This window comes from Talpa europaea (assembly GCF_964194135.1).
Source record: "Talpa europaea genome assembly, chromosome: 14".
Taxonomy (NCBI): Eukaryota; Metazoa; Chordata; class Mammalia; order Eulipotyphla; family Talpidae; genus Talpa; species Talpa europaea.
In genome coordinates, this window is record NC_140082.1 from 58,358,978 (window position 1) to 58,373,183 (window position 14,206).

At 41.1% G+C, this 14,206-nt stretch overlaps 1 protein-coding gene across 1 annotated transcript in view; it reads left to right on the forward strand.

The window, feature by feature from the left end:
* The window catches only part of LOC311184194 (FUN14 domain-containing protein 2-like), a gene marked incomplete at its 5' end in the record, with an annotated part of 31,104 nt that extends 27,496 nt beyond the window's left edge, over positions 1–3,608 (forward strand). The window contains one exon of the mRNA XM_084254048.1: positions 2,985–3,608. Within this exon, the coding sequence (XP_084110174.1) occupies positions 2,985–3,580 (596 nt within the window). The 3' untranslated portion in view covers positions 3,581–3,608. The remainder of the gene's footprint in view (positions 1–2,984) is intronic.
* Positions 3,609–14,206: the final 10,598 nt, after the last annotated feature.

The window sequence follows — 14,206 nt, forward strand, 5'->3', positions numbered from 1 at the left end:
TCCTTCAAACTTGGGATACTACCCATATCACCAGCATCCTTTATACCCCTACAGGACAAGCCATTATTGAATGAATTAATGGTCTTAAACTCATTTTAGCTACACAAGAGCCTGGTTTTCACCTTTCTTCTCCTCACATGTGGCTCTGTAAAACCCTCTTCACATTCAGTCACCTTTGGTATACTTCCAGGGACTGCTCCTGAGATACACCCATTCACCATCATTTCTCTAACATCTCAATCCGATCTCAAGACAAACCCTTGGTTCTTTATAAAATGCCACCCAACCCTCTCTGGGAAGGCCTAGCTCCTTTACTTACATGGGGAAGAGGGTATGCAGCCATTTTGTCTCCAGAGGGAGTTCAGTGAATTCCAGCACTGCCCTGCTTTAAGAGTTATCATGAGTTGTCAGGATGGCTTCAGGATCCACTCCTACAGCTCAAGAGACTGAGGATGACTGCATCCCTCCAGGCTCCCAGCTCTCCAAAAGAAAGGCACAATCAATGGAGACTTAATTTTCAGACATCTAAAAACAACATCACCTGGGACAGTATCAAGTGCCTGGCTTCTCAGGTGCCTAACCACAGCTGGCCCCACGGGGAGTAACCTTTTCCCTTGAATCTTTTATTTTTTATTTTTATTTTTTTTAAGATTTATTTATTTGTACAAGCACTGGGTACAGTCAAAGCATGGGAGGGTGAGAGAATTCACCAGAGCCAGAGTGGGGAGCAGAACAGGCAGAAGGACCGAAGTACACTGCTAAGGGGAGCAGTGGGCACGGCAGGAGAGGTCTGCACACCATGTGGGACCATTGCCAGCGGCAGGGGATGGAACTGGTGCTGCAGAGGCTGTGGGCAGCTTTGCAGCCCAGCTCTCAACGCCTGCGCCATTGGGGAGGCCCTCCCTTGAATCTTTTACTGCTGCACTGTTCTCCTGCCTTACAGCTCACTCTATGGTATTTCTTTTCTTCCTTTCAATTTTTATTCCTTTTCGTTTGCATCTCATATAAAATGGGCTCATGTCATTAACCCTCCCATCTTTAGGTTAGTTGGTTGGGCCGATCCAGAGCCCCCTATGCTACCAATGTTTCTGTTCATTTAGGGGGACCCCATCTACCATTGTCCCTTTCTAAATATCCTACCCATTCCCTTAATGCTTCTTGGATCATACACAGTCCCTCACATCCTCTGTGTCTAACCTTGATCCCTAATTCATAGTGTTCCTTTTGTCACAAGTGTGATAGATAAGCTTCAGTCAGAAGTTGGCTCTCAAAGAGAATTTTATTCCTATATTGGTCACACACACACTTAAGTTCATACAGGCAAGCCAACCCCAAGTTCCCAAAGTACCTTTGACTGAAGACAGTAACCGTGACCTCTGCTAGCTGGGCCTTCCACCTAAGTGGAAGTCCTCAGGCCGTGGAAATCTCTAGGCTCGAGGGCCCGCAGTGCAGATGGTCACTGGTCATGCAGAGTGTTGAGCTTATAGGCACCTTGTGCCACTGTCAAAGAGCAGGCCACTGGTTCACAGGGAGCAGAGCAGGAGAGTGCAGATTGGTTTGGTGTGTGCCAAACTGGGGAGCAGGGATGAAGGAGCAGGAGTAAGGAGAGGTTTCAGATGGAGAGCGAGTCTGAGTCCAAAGGGAGGCAGCAAGCTGGGCTCTGGAAGAGTAGCCTCCAGGGCCTCCCTGGTGGCACAGGGGGTTGAGACGCAACCTATGAAGATGTCCACAGCCACTGCAGCACCAGTTTGATCTCCGGCCAGGGAGCTACCCACATGGCGCAACAGACCTCTCCTGGCTTTTTGCTGCTCCCCTCAGCGGTGTATTTCAGTCTGTCTGCCTGTTCTGCTCCCCACTCTGTCTCTGGTGAATCTTCTCAACCTCCACACCTCTGGCCTGTACCCCAGATCTTGTATACATAAATAAATAAATCTTTAAAATCTTAAAAAAAAAAAAAAGAGTAGTCTCCGGCAAGTCCTTTGCTCTGAGCCAGTTTTCAGAACTGCTCTGAGTCTGCTTTGGTAGGGCTCCTTTTATTATTTTATCTCTTTTTATTTTTTCAAATATTTATTTATTTATTTATTTATTTATTTATTTATTTATTTATATAAGCACTGGGTACAGTCAGAAGTGCAGGAGGGTGAGAGAATTTGCCAAAGCAGAGGCTGCGGGCAGCTTTGCAACCCAGCGCTCACCTGCTGTGCCACTGGGGAGGCCCTGGTAGGGCTCCTTTTATAACTTCTTACCAGGTTTAGGCTCAGGCACCATCTGCTTTATCAGTTTTTAATACTCAGTATGTGGCCTCAGCTACTTTCACTCACCGTGCTCACAGTTACCTTAATATTTTCAGTTTTACTAGTAAACTTTATATGTTCGTTACACCTTTCTCTCTATAATGACAAATGAATGAATTGTTCTGTGAACCCACAGGTGAATCATGGGTAATATCCATACAATATCAGTGGTTTGTACAAACTATTGGTCTTGAAAATATGCTCCTCACTTTAACTGTGATCTTCTACATGCTCCTCCCATTCCCCTATGCCAGCATCCATGGCAAGACATAAAGTATTTTATTGATGCTTTCCACTGAGAAATATGCACTTTAATACCCCTTGCTAATAATTGCACCCTTCACAATTGGGGTCCCCAAGGTTTATTGGTTATGGAAAAAAATAAATAAAACCTGGCATGAAAAAAAAAAAATGGAACTGTTCCTTACCTTATTTTTATCAACACTTCCGCCCCTCTTGGAATCCAGGTTTTGCTGGTCTATTGTCATGATATATTGTCATAATAATAATATATGCTCCCCATTTAAAACCAAGATCTGGAGAACTGCCCTCCCGTTCTTTCTTTACATTCTGCAACATGGTCCAGCCCAGTTCAAGGAAGGAAGGTTTCTATGAAATTTTATTGACGCACCTAAGTTTTCACAAATCTGCACCTCTTGCCCATATTTCTCCTAACTCCTTCAATTCCAGTTCTTCAAGCTCAATCCCTCTTCTGTGGCTGCCTGGGGAATGGAAACACCTGCCCCCGGGCCGGGAGCCTGAGCGCCTCCAGTGCGCTGAGTCAGGCCGGGTCCAGCCTCAGGGAGCCTCACTGCAAGTCGTTGAGAGAAGAGCTCGCAGAGATGGCCACGGCTACTCAAGTGAATAGCGAGGCTCTGGACCTGACAGAGCTCGCTAAGAAGCAGGTGTGGTGGCACAGATTGTTTCTGCAAGATTCGGGGTTCGCTGCCCAGAAGTACAACGTCGCCACCCAGCTGTTAATCGGTGGCGTCACTGGTTGGTGCACAGGTTTCCTATTCCAGAAGGTTGGAAAATTGGCCGACACAGCTGTGGGAGGGGGATTTTTCCTCCTCCAGCTTGCAAACTATGTGGGGTACATCAGAGTTGACTGGCAGCGAGTGGAGAAGGACATGCAGAAAGCCAAGCAGCAGATGAAGATCCACAAGAGCAACCAGTTACCTACAGAGATCAAAAGCAAAGCAGAGGAGGTGGTGATATTTGTGAAGAAGAATTTCCTGGTGACTGTGGGGTTTTTTGGAGGCTTTCTGCTTGGCATGACATCCTAAGGGGGATGACTTTGCTTCCATCATGGCAGCCTCCCGCTCCATCACAAGACACTGTTTCTCCTCCTCCGCTTTTCCAAGCCGTCCTCCCAGCGGTGTCTAATCTGAATGGCTTCTGCAGGCATCCTACGTACAGGTTAACTGTGAGCTTGACAGCCACAGAGGAGACAGTAGACTTTAGCTGTACTTCCAGCATCCTCCCTGCTTGACTAATCTGTAGGTCAGCGAGAAGGTTCCTTTCCCCTCAAGTAAGATCCTGACTAGAACATGTTACAAGATGGCCCCTGTGGGGGATGAGTGGGTCCTCAAAGTTGTCCCAACCCCCTTTATTTGGAAAAGAAGTAACAGTACATAGAGACCTTGCGTGGGAGTGGAAAGGAACTAAATGCATTGGCTTTGAAGCATGAACCATATTGGTATTTTGGTGTCTACTTTCGTTCCTTTAATTTTTGTATCACCTAGAGAAAACTACTTTTAATATTCAAGTAAGTATCCTTCAAGGTATAAATACAAGTAAGTATCCTTCAAGGTATAAATACAAACAAAATATCAATAAACAAGTATTTGCACAAATACATATGTAGATACACCTGTATCTACATCTGTATCTACATGTTAATATCTGCAGTAGAAATACACCGGCCCTGTTGGATGTGGATGCCCATTTAAAAATACTGCAAAACATGGCGGCGAGGAGACGCTGTGAGTAAGATCTCCCATTAAAAAAAAGTTAACAGGGAGGAAAAGCGGCAGGTCCCAGTGAGAACTGGTACACGGAAGATAAACGGACGACTCCAGCAAACTACCCGAAGAAGAAAGTTGCCATAAAAGAGGACTAGAAGGGAGGAAAGCGCAGAACCTTGCTCCCCTTCCCCACCCACAAAGTCGGCACTCTCCGACCAACAGAAAGGAGGAAAAAAACAAACTAAAATGACCAACAAGAGCAACCTACGCATCAAGCGGGACTGGGAGTGGAAAGGAACTATTTCAGCCACCACACCCTGTGAACTGGAGCTGCGGAGAACCCTGCAGGATTCGCCGCGGCAGTAAGCGAATGGCTCCGGGCGCCATTAGAGAACAACAGAGACTCTGGAGACCCGCACACAGCCCTGGGCCCTGTCGGCAAGCTTGTGCGAAAAAGCAGCGTGCTTGAAAAGCAAACGCAGATCGGTATTGCGGCTGCCCAGCTCCCTGCGCCTGCGACCTAGGCTTGTGGGGAGATGCACGGGGGCCCTCACTGAGGTGAAAGTCCCTCACTGAGTAAGCAGGAACCAGGCGCCCAGGCACGGGAGCGGGGTGCAAAATGCGCCATTCCTGCGGCCACTGAACTGGGCTACAGCCCAAGTGCTGGACCTGAGGGCTTTGCAAATGAGACCCGGGGCACAAAATTTGGGGTGTGGGTTCTCCACGACGGTGGGGCAAAAGGCAGACACAGCACCCCAAAGCCGTTGAGGTTTACCCTACCATTCCCACTCTGTTCCCTGCCCCACGGCGGGGAAAAAACAGCCCCCCAGGGACAATAGGACGAATCTTTGGCGCCACCTAGCGACCAGAAAAAAAATTCACTAACACCCCATAGAACAGGGAAATTTCTTCAGAAAAGACTGCTTGAAAGGGCAGAAGGCTTCCGGAGGAGCAAGTGGCCAGCTGGGAAGTTAGCCTACGACAGGCCCCTTCCGACCAGCAGTCTGAGCCCACAGAGGGAGCGGGCACCCACGGCCGGGGCAGACCGGGCCGCAGAAGAGTGTGCCTGTGACCGGATGCGCAGGGTCTGCGTCCCGCATCGCCATTTTAGAACAGGGACATTTCTTCAGTAAAGACTGCCTGAAACCAGCAGAAAGCTCCCTCAGAAGCCAGAGATGGCTCCTGGAGGAGCCAGAGGGGAGCGGAGAAGTTCACCCAAGATGCTGGCCAGTCCGAGCAACACAGAGTCCCAATGCATCCGACAAATAAGAAAACAGACAGTAGGGAGTAGAAGAACCACACACAACCTAGCAACTCCTCAGGAAAAAAGACACCACAAAAAGAAAACCACCCCCCAGATTGCAACAACAGTAACTTGGAAGAACTTCTGAGCCTTACAGAAAGAGAATTTAAAATTGCCATGATTAAAAAAGTGACAGAAGTCATAAAGGAAAACAATGATATGAGAAAAATAATCAACGATCAGAAGAATGAAAATGAGTCCCTAAAGGGGGAAGCAAAAGAAACGCAGGAGATCAAAGAATTAATGGAGGAACTAAAGAACTCTGGGAAAAGCAATGAAAGCAGAGTAGATGAAATGGAAGAAAGAATAAGTACTCTTGAAGACACATAAATAAAAAGAACCAAAACAGAAAAGGAAAGAAAAGTACGAAGGAAAAAGAATGAAGAAAGACACCGGGAACTATCTGACTCCATGAGGAAAGGACATATAAGAGTTATAGGAATACCAGAAGGAGAGGAGAGAGATGTAGGAACAGAGAAAATATTCAAAGAGATAATTGAAGAGAACTTCCAAAATGTGAAGAAGGAGCTGAAAATTGGTATACAAGAAGCAAGAAGAACACCAAACTTCCATGACGAAAGGAAAAATACAGCAAGACACATAATAGGAAAGCTCCCAAGAATCCAGGACAAGGAAAAAAATAATGAAGCTGACAAGAGGGATGAAACAGATAACATTCAAAGGAAAACCAATCAGGCTGACATCAGACTTCTCTGAAGAAACACTACGGGCAAGGAGAGAGTGAAGGGACATAGTCAACAGACTCCAAGAAAACAGATGCCAACCAAGAATACTCTATCCAGCAAAGCTCTCCTTCCTCTATGAAGAAAGAATAAGGACCTTCCCAGACAAAAAGAAACTCTGGAATTTCATTACGACTAAACCCCCAATCCAAAAAATACTACAAGGTATCCTAAAGCCAGAACCTCAGAGGGATGAATAACAACGAAAGAAGGCCAAAAAAAAAAAGTTGTTAAAAGAATAAATAAATCAAAGGAAAGACAAACACAAAGGCAAATACATATGCTAACATATCAATATTAACTCTAAATGTAAATGGACTAAACTCTTCAATAAAAAGACACATAGTTGCAGGCCGATTTAAGAAACAAAACCCAACCTTTTGTTGTCCCCAGGAAACACATTTAGCTACAAAAGATAAAAATAAGCTCAAAGTTAAAGGATGGAAAACAATCCTACAAGTAAATGGAACAAAAAAAGAAAGCAGGAACAGCTATACTTATATCAGATAAAATAGATTTCAAACTCAAAAAAATAAAAAGAGACCCCTATGATCACTACATTGTGATCAAGGGGACAATACTTCAGGAAGATATAACACTTATTAACATATACTCACCAAACGAAGGAGCACCAACATATATCAGACAACTGTTGTCTTCTCTGAAAACAGACATCAGAGAAAACACATACGTAGTGGGAGACTTCAACACACCACTATCAACAATGGATAGATCAACAAGACAAAAAATAAGTAAAGAAACTAAAGCTCTAAATAAGGACCTAGAGCATTTGGGCTTAACAGACATCTATAGAACACTAAACCCCAAAAAACGGAGTACACATTTTTCTCAAGCGCACACGGATCATTCTCCAGGATCGATCACATACTGGGGCACAAGACAAACATCAACAGATACACCAAGATTGAAACCATACCAACCATCTTTTCTGACCATGAAGGCATCAAACTAGAAATAAACCATAAAAAGAAGGCAAGGGACTTTCCTACCTCATGGAGACTAAAAACCACACTACTGGAAGAACAATGGACTAATGAGGAGGTCAACGAAGAAATTAAAAAATTCTTTGAATAGAATGACAAGGAGGACACCAATTTCCTAAATGTATGGGATGCAGCAAAAGCAGTAATAAGAGGAAAATACATAGAAATAGAGGCTCACATCAAGAAACAAGAAAGAACTCAAAGAAACAACCTAATCTCGAACCTCAAAGATCTAGAAAAAGAACAACAAAAAAACCCCACAAGCAGTAGAAGAAAAGAAATAATAAAAACCAAAGCAGAAATAAATGAATTTGAAACTAAAAAAACAATCCAAAAGATCAATGAAACCAAGAGCTGGTTCTTCGAAAAAAAATCAATAAAAGAGACAAACCCCTAGCCAGGCTCACAAAGGAAAAAAGGGAGAAAGCACAAATAAACAGGATCAGAAATGAAAGAGGAGAAATCACAACAGACAGAGCAGAAATCAAAAGAACACTCAGTAACTACTATGAACAGTTATATGGAAACAAGTGCAACAATCTAGAAGACATGGACAAATTCCTACAACTCTACAATCACCCAAAGCTAGATAAAGAAGAAATAGAACACCTAAACAGATCAATTATAAGCAGCAAAATTGAAATGGTAATCAAAAACCTCCCCAAAAACAAAAGCCCAGGACCTGATGGATTTACAAATGAATTCTAACAAACACTCAGAGACGAATTAGTGTCTATGCTTCACAAACTCTTCTAAAATATTGAGAAGGAAGGGATAATACCAAACACGCTCTATGAAGCCAACATTACACTAATACCATAACCGAACAAGGACAACACAAAAAAAGGAAAACTACAGGCCAATCTCCCTAATGAACACTGATGCAAAAATCCTCAACAAAATTTTAGCTATCAGAATCCAACAATGTACCCATAAGATAATTCACCACGACCAAGTAGGATTCATTCCAGGGACACAAGGATGGTTCAACATCCGAAAATCAATCAACGTTATCCAACACATCAACAAAAAGAAATATAAAAACCATATGATAATATCAATAGATGCTGAGAAAGCTTTCGACAAAGTGCAACACCCATTCATGATAAAAGCCCTTGAAATTCTTGGGATACAAGGAACATACCTCAACATCATAAAGGCCATATATGAGAAGCCAACAGCCAGTATCATTCTCAATGGCGAAAAGCTGAAAGCAATTCCATTAAGATCTGGAACAAGACAAGGATGTCCACTCTCACCACTGCTTTTCAATATAATACTGGAAGTCCTAGCCAGAGCAATAAGAAAAGAGAAGGACATACAAGGAATCCAAATAGGTAAAGAAGAAGTCAAGCTATCACTATTTGCAGACAATATGATAATATACATAGAGAACCCCAAAAACTCCACAGAAAAACTAATTCAACTCATCAATCAGTAAAGTGGCAGGATACAAAATCAATACGCAAAAGTCAGTAGCCTTCCTATACACAAAAAATAAATCTGAAGAAGAAATAAAAATAAAATCCCTTTCATTATCAAAACAAAAAAAAATCAAATATTGGGAATAAATCTAACAAAAGAGGTAAAGGACCTATACAAAGAAAACTATAAAACACTGTTAAAAGAAATAGAAGAAGACACAAAGAAATTGAGAGACATCCCCTGCTCATGGATTGGAAGAATAAACATTATTAAAATGGCCATCCTACCAAAAGCAATATACAGATTCAATGCTATTCCAATCAAAATTTCAATGTCATTCTTCAAAGAAATAGAACAATTATTGATGAAATTCATATGGAATCACAAAAAACCCCGAATATCCAAAGCACTCCTGAAAAAAAAAAAAAAGAAGGGAATGGAGGCATCACACTCCCAGACTTCAAACTATACTACAAAACCATAATTATCAAAATGGCATGGTATTGGAACAAAAAGAGACATACAGACTAATGGAATCGAATGGAAAATCCAGAAATAAACCCACAGATTTATAGTCAAATAATCTTTGACAAAGGAGCAAAACTATGCATTGGAGCAAAGAAAGTTTGTTCAATAAATGGTGCTGGGAAAACTGGGTCTCTACATGCAAAAGAATGAAGCTTGACCACTATCTCACACCATACACAAAAATCAACTCAAAATGGATTAAAGAATTAGACATAAGACCTGAAACCATAGAATATATAGAAGGAAATATAGGCGAAACACTACGTGATTTGCACATCAAAGACATCTTTACAGACACATCACCCAAAGCAGTGATAGTGAAGGCAAAGATAAACACCTGGGACTACATCAAATTAAAGAGCTTCTGCACAGCAAAAGAGACAATAACAAAAACAAAGAGAAACCCCACCAACTGGGAGAACATTTTTGCACCCAACACTAATGATAAAGGACTGGTCACAAAAATCTGCAAAGAGCTGATGAGACTCAATAACAACAACAAAAAAATCGAGTCAAAAACGGGCAGAAGAGCTAAAAAGATACTTCTCTGAAGAGGAAATGCAAATGGCCAACACACAAATGAAAAAATATTCATCATCACTTGTAATCAGGGAAATGCAAATCAAAACTACCATGAGATACCATCTTACACCAGTGTGAATCGCACATATTAAAAAAAAAAAAACAAACTAGGAACAACAAATGTTGGCGAGGGTGTGGAGAAAAAGGAACTCTTCTGCACTGTTGGTGGGAGTGCAAACTGGTCCAACCACTATGGAGAGCTGTGTGGAGATTTCTGGACCTACTGAACGTAGAGCTTCCATATGATCCAGCAATTCCACTCCTAGGTATCTACCCAAAGGACACAGAAACATCAATTCCAAAGAACACAGCACCCCTATGTTTATAGCAGCACTATTTACAATAGCTAAGCTTTGGAAACAGCCCAAATGCCCAAAAATAGATGCCTGGATCAAGAAGATGTGGTACATATATACCATGGAATATTACTCAGCATTCAAAAAAGATAAACACATGCAATTTGCATCAACATGGATGGCGCTGGAAGGGATCATGCTCGGTGAAATAAGCCAGAAAGAAAACGAAAAATACCGGATGGTCTCACTCATAGCAGGAATCTAGAAAACTTAAATAAGGGACCAGGAAAATGAATAACTATAAGATAGTGAAAATCAAAATCAACAAAAAACTATGAACCAGAGACACTTTTTGGGGGGTGGTGTGGGAGGGGAGGGATTGGGGTCAGAATGGGGGGTTGCAATTGTATGGGGAATATAAAAATAAAATTTATTATTAAAAAAATAAAATCCATCGGTTTCTTTAACTTTTTCAAAAAAAAAAAATAAAAATACTGCAGATGGGAAGCACAAACAGGTCCGCCTTTGGAAAAGTGTAATCTTAGTGATACATCTCTTCTCTCACCATTAAGTGGGTATCTGCTTTCTTTTAGTTGGTTTAGATTACTGAACAAAATTTATCTATACCTGCTATAATTATCCTGACAAATATGGCAGCATAAGCACTGCAATGAAAAACTCTGAATGTTAAGGAACTTGTCCCAAAGGTACATCTGCTGAGCTGGGCTATAGTACTCAGTTGAGAGATGCATCTGAAGTGGTCAGTCATTTACAGGCCAGGGTTGTGACCAGGCCAGTGCATGACTGTTTCTAAGGATTTATTTTTGATAAAGTATGTGGCTCTAGGGGGAGAGGCAGAAGTTCTTGGATTTACTTATCACAGCAAAGTTTTAAGCTGTAAAATGTGAAGTGTATTTCTCATCCAAACATAAGCTTCTCTGTGATGATTCTATTTCTTTATTCAGTCAGTCATAGTAGAGTGTTTTAGACACCATTCTGGACATACAGAATTGAGTATGGCAGCAATAGCACTTGTGAAATAAATTATATCCATTATCAAATGTAATTTTCTGTCTCATGAAGACCCCAAGTCTTGAAATCCCTCTTTAAAAATTTATAGACACTCATACTCTTAGAATCGTTGCATGTTTTGTTGTAGTTACCTGATACCATCTAGAATACCTGGGTTCCAGGGGACTAAACTAGTGTCTTCTGTATACCCAAGGAGCTGAACTCTTAAATAGGACTCACTGTTTGTTGATTATACAAACAGTGACCACATAGAAGGATATCAGGAAAAGGTACTGATCAGGGAATTGAAACTTTATGAGTTATGAGAACATATTGTTAACCTTGCTGGTGACCTCTGAAAAAGATGTTTTTAAGACCTTCTTAAGTGTCTTGGCTTTTTAATTTATCTCAGGAATGCTGTATTGAGTTTGGAAATAGTAAAGCTTTCAAGAATTCATCCATTTGCTTATTCTCCTCCAGTCATGGTATGAGACATTTTTTTTTTGCTGCATATTTCTATAAAAGAACTTATATTTTCCCACTTTTTATTATGTAAACCTTCCAAGAAAATAGTATAATGGCCTCGATGGATGCATCACCTACTTACATAATTATCATTGTACCTTGCTTATCAATAATAATTTTAATTACAGTAAAATGTCTGGTCAAAAAAAAATCACACAGTGATGTAAGTACAGTGATGTAAGTACAATTTAAAGAAAGAAAAGAGGTAAAGACATTGCTGAAATATGAAGGGAAGATGAAAGTTAGAAAAGAGAAACCCCAGTGGAAAGCAAACATTTTGAAAACAGTGCCTGATGTGGGTAATGGCTTCATCTTTTTATTACACATGTTTGATGTTTATCTCAAATTTTCTTTGCCATGAAAATCTCATTATATAGTTCAGCTCACTTCTTCTATGTTTTCCATGAAGAGTCTCAATTCAGGTCCAATAATTATGATCACAAGGTAGTTTACTGAGATTTCTCTTCTCACCAGGATGTTGATCTTCCTAAGAGAAATATCTTGATTTTATCCTTTCACATTCTAGTCTTACATATTATTAGTGAGTTTCCATGACATTGGAACCATATGGAGAGTCCATTCATAATAATTCATAAGACATTGCCACAAATTCTTTCAAATATATGTGCCAAGTCATCAATATTTTTTTTTTGGGGGGGGTCAGGTATACATTGCCATGAAGACTGTAACCTGTTCTTAGTTGTGTTATTATTATAGTTTTTTCTTAACAGCAGTAACACTTGTTCATTTTAAGTTAGGGAATGTGAAAGGCATCCTCATGTCATCCCCCTCAGTGACACATAACTAGCTGAGGTGAGATTTATATATATTTGTTAATATCATTTAAACCTTTATTTTTGGGGGCCTCCCCTGGTGGCGCAGGTGGTTGAGCACCGCCCTGTGAAGCTGTCCGCAGCCTCTGCAGCACTGGTTTGATCCCAGCCGGCCGGCGAGGGTCCCACATGGTGCAGCAGACCTCTCCTGTCACACCTGCTGCTCCCCTCAGCAGTATATTTTGTCAGTCTGCCTGTTCTGTTCCCCACTTTGTCTCTGGTGAATCCTCTCACCCTCCCACACATTTGGCCTGTACACCGGTTCTTGTATAAAAAAATAAATAAAATCTTAAAAAAAAGTAAAAAAAAAACACCTTTATTTTTGGGCCTCCTTGGTGGCACAGGGGTTAAAGTCTCAGCACTATCAAGCTATCACCACTTACTGCAGCATGAGTTCCATCCCTGGCCAAGGAGCTAACCCATAGGTGCAGCAGATCTCTTCTGTCTTGCTGGCTGCTCTCCTCAGCAGTATATTTCAATTAAACCTCTTGTTCTGCTCCCCACTCCATGTGTAGTGAATCCTCTCACCCTCCCACAGCTCTGGCCTGCACCTCAGCTTTTGTATGCATAAATAAAATAAATGTTTTTAAAAAAACCTTTATTTTCATAACAAAATAACATTTATTATTATGCTTACAAATATTAAGTACATTATTCTACGTATACTTTTAAAAAATACTCATTCACTACCATTTTATAGTATTTGAGGTTTTTTACAGAAGTAGTTTAAATAAATTACAGACATTGAACCACTACATTCTTTCAGTATGAAGTTAAGCAATTAGTAATGCTCTCTCTGGGTAATTCTGATAAACATCATTTGCTCAATACCATTGACTAAAGTCAGAGTATTCTATTAACTGTATTCTACTCAGTGTGTTGGAAGAAAATCATAGAGTAACAGGAGTGTTGGTGATGCCAGGAATACAGTTGATGAATGAAAATCAGCTACATGGAACATTTTTAAATGTTTTAAATTTATTTATTTTTAATCGAGTTAATATTTGGATACCCCATCACACATTACCAGCATAGCGCGCCCACTACCCCGTCACTCGGCGTCCACTACCATAGTCCATTGTGCTCCCTTCCCACTTTGTTCTTTCCTCAGCCGCTCCCCTTTCTGGCTGCTTTAGTTCTGTACTCAGCTTTGAATATTTTTTAAACAGTGTCTTTATCTGATTCTTAGTTTAGGTACTCTGTATTCCACAAATTAGTTACACCATTCAGTATTTATCTTTCTCCTTCTGATTTTTTTCACTTAGCATTATCCCTTCCAGTCCCATCCCGGTTGATGCAAATGGAATGAGTTCATCTTCTTTGATCCCTGACTAATATTCCTTTGTGTATATATACAGCACATTGTTTGATACGCTCATCTGTTTGGGGCCATGTAGGTTGTCTCCATAAGTTAGCGATAGTAAATAGTGCTGCAGTGAGCAGTGGAATGCAAGTTTCCTTTTGAATGAGGATATTTGAATTTTGGCGGTAGATGCCTAGGAGTGGAATTACTGGGTCGAAAGGCAGATATATTTTTAATGTTTTGAGATACCTCCATGCTGCTTTCCATAAAGGTTGAACCAGTTTGTACTCCCACCAGAGGCACAGGTGGTTCCTTTTCCTCACATTCTTGCCAGTACTTGTTTTTTCTGGTCTTCGCTATGTGGGTCCTTCTCACCGGTGTGAGATGGTATC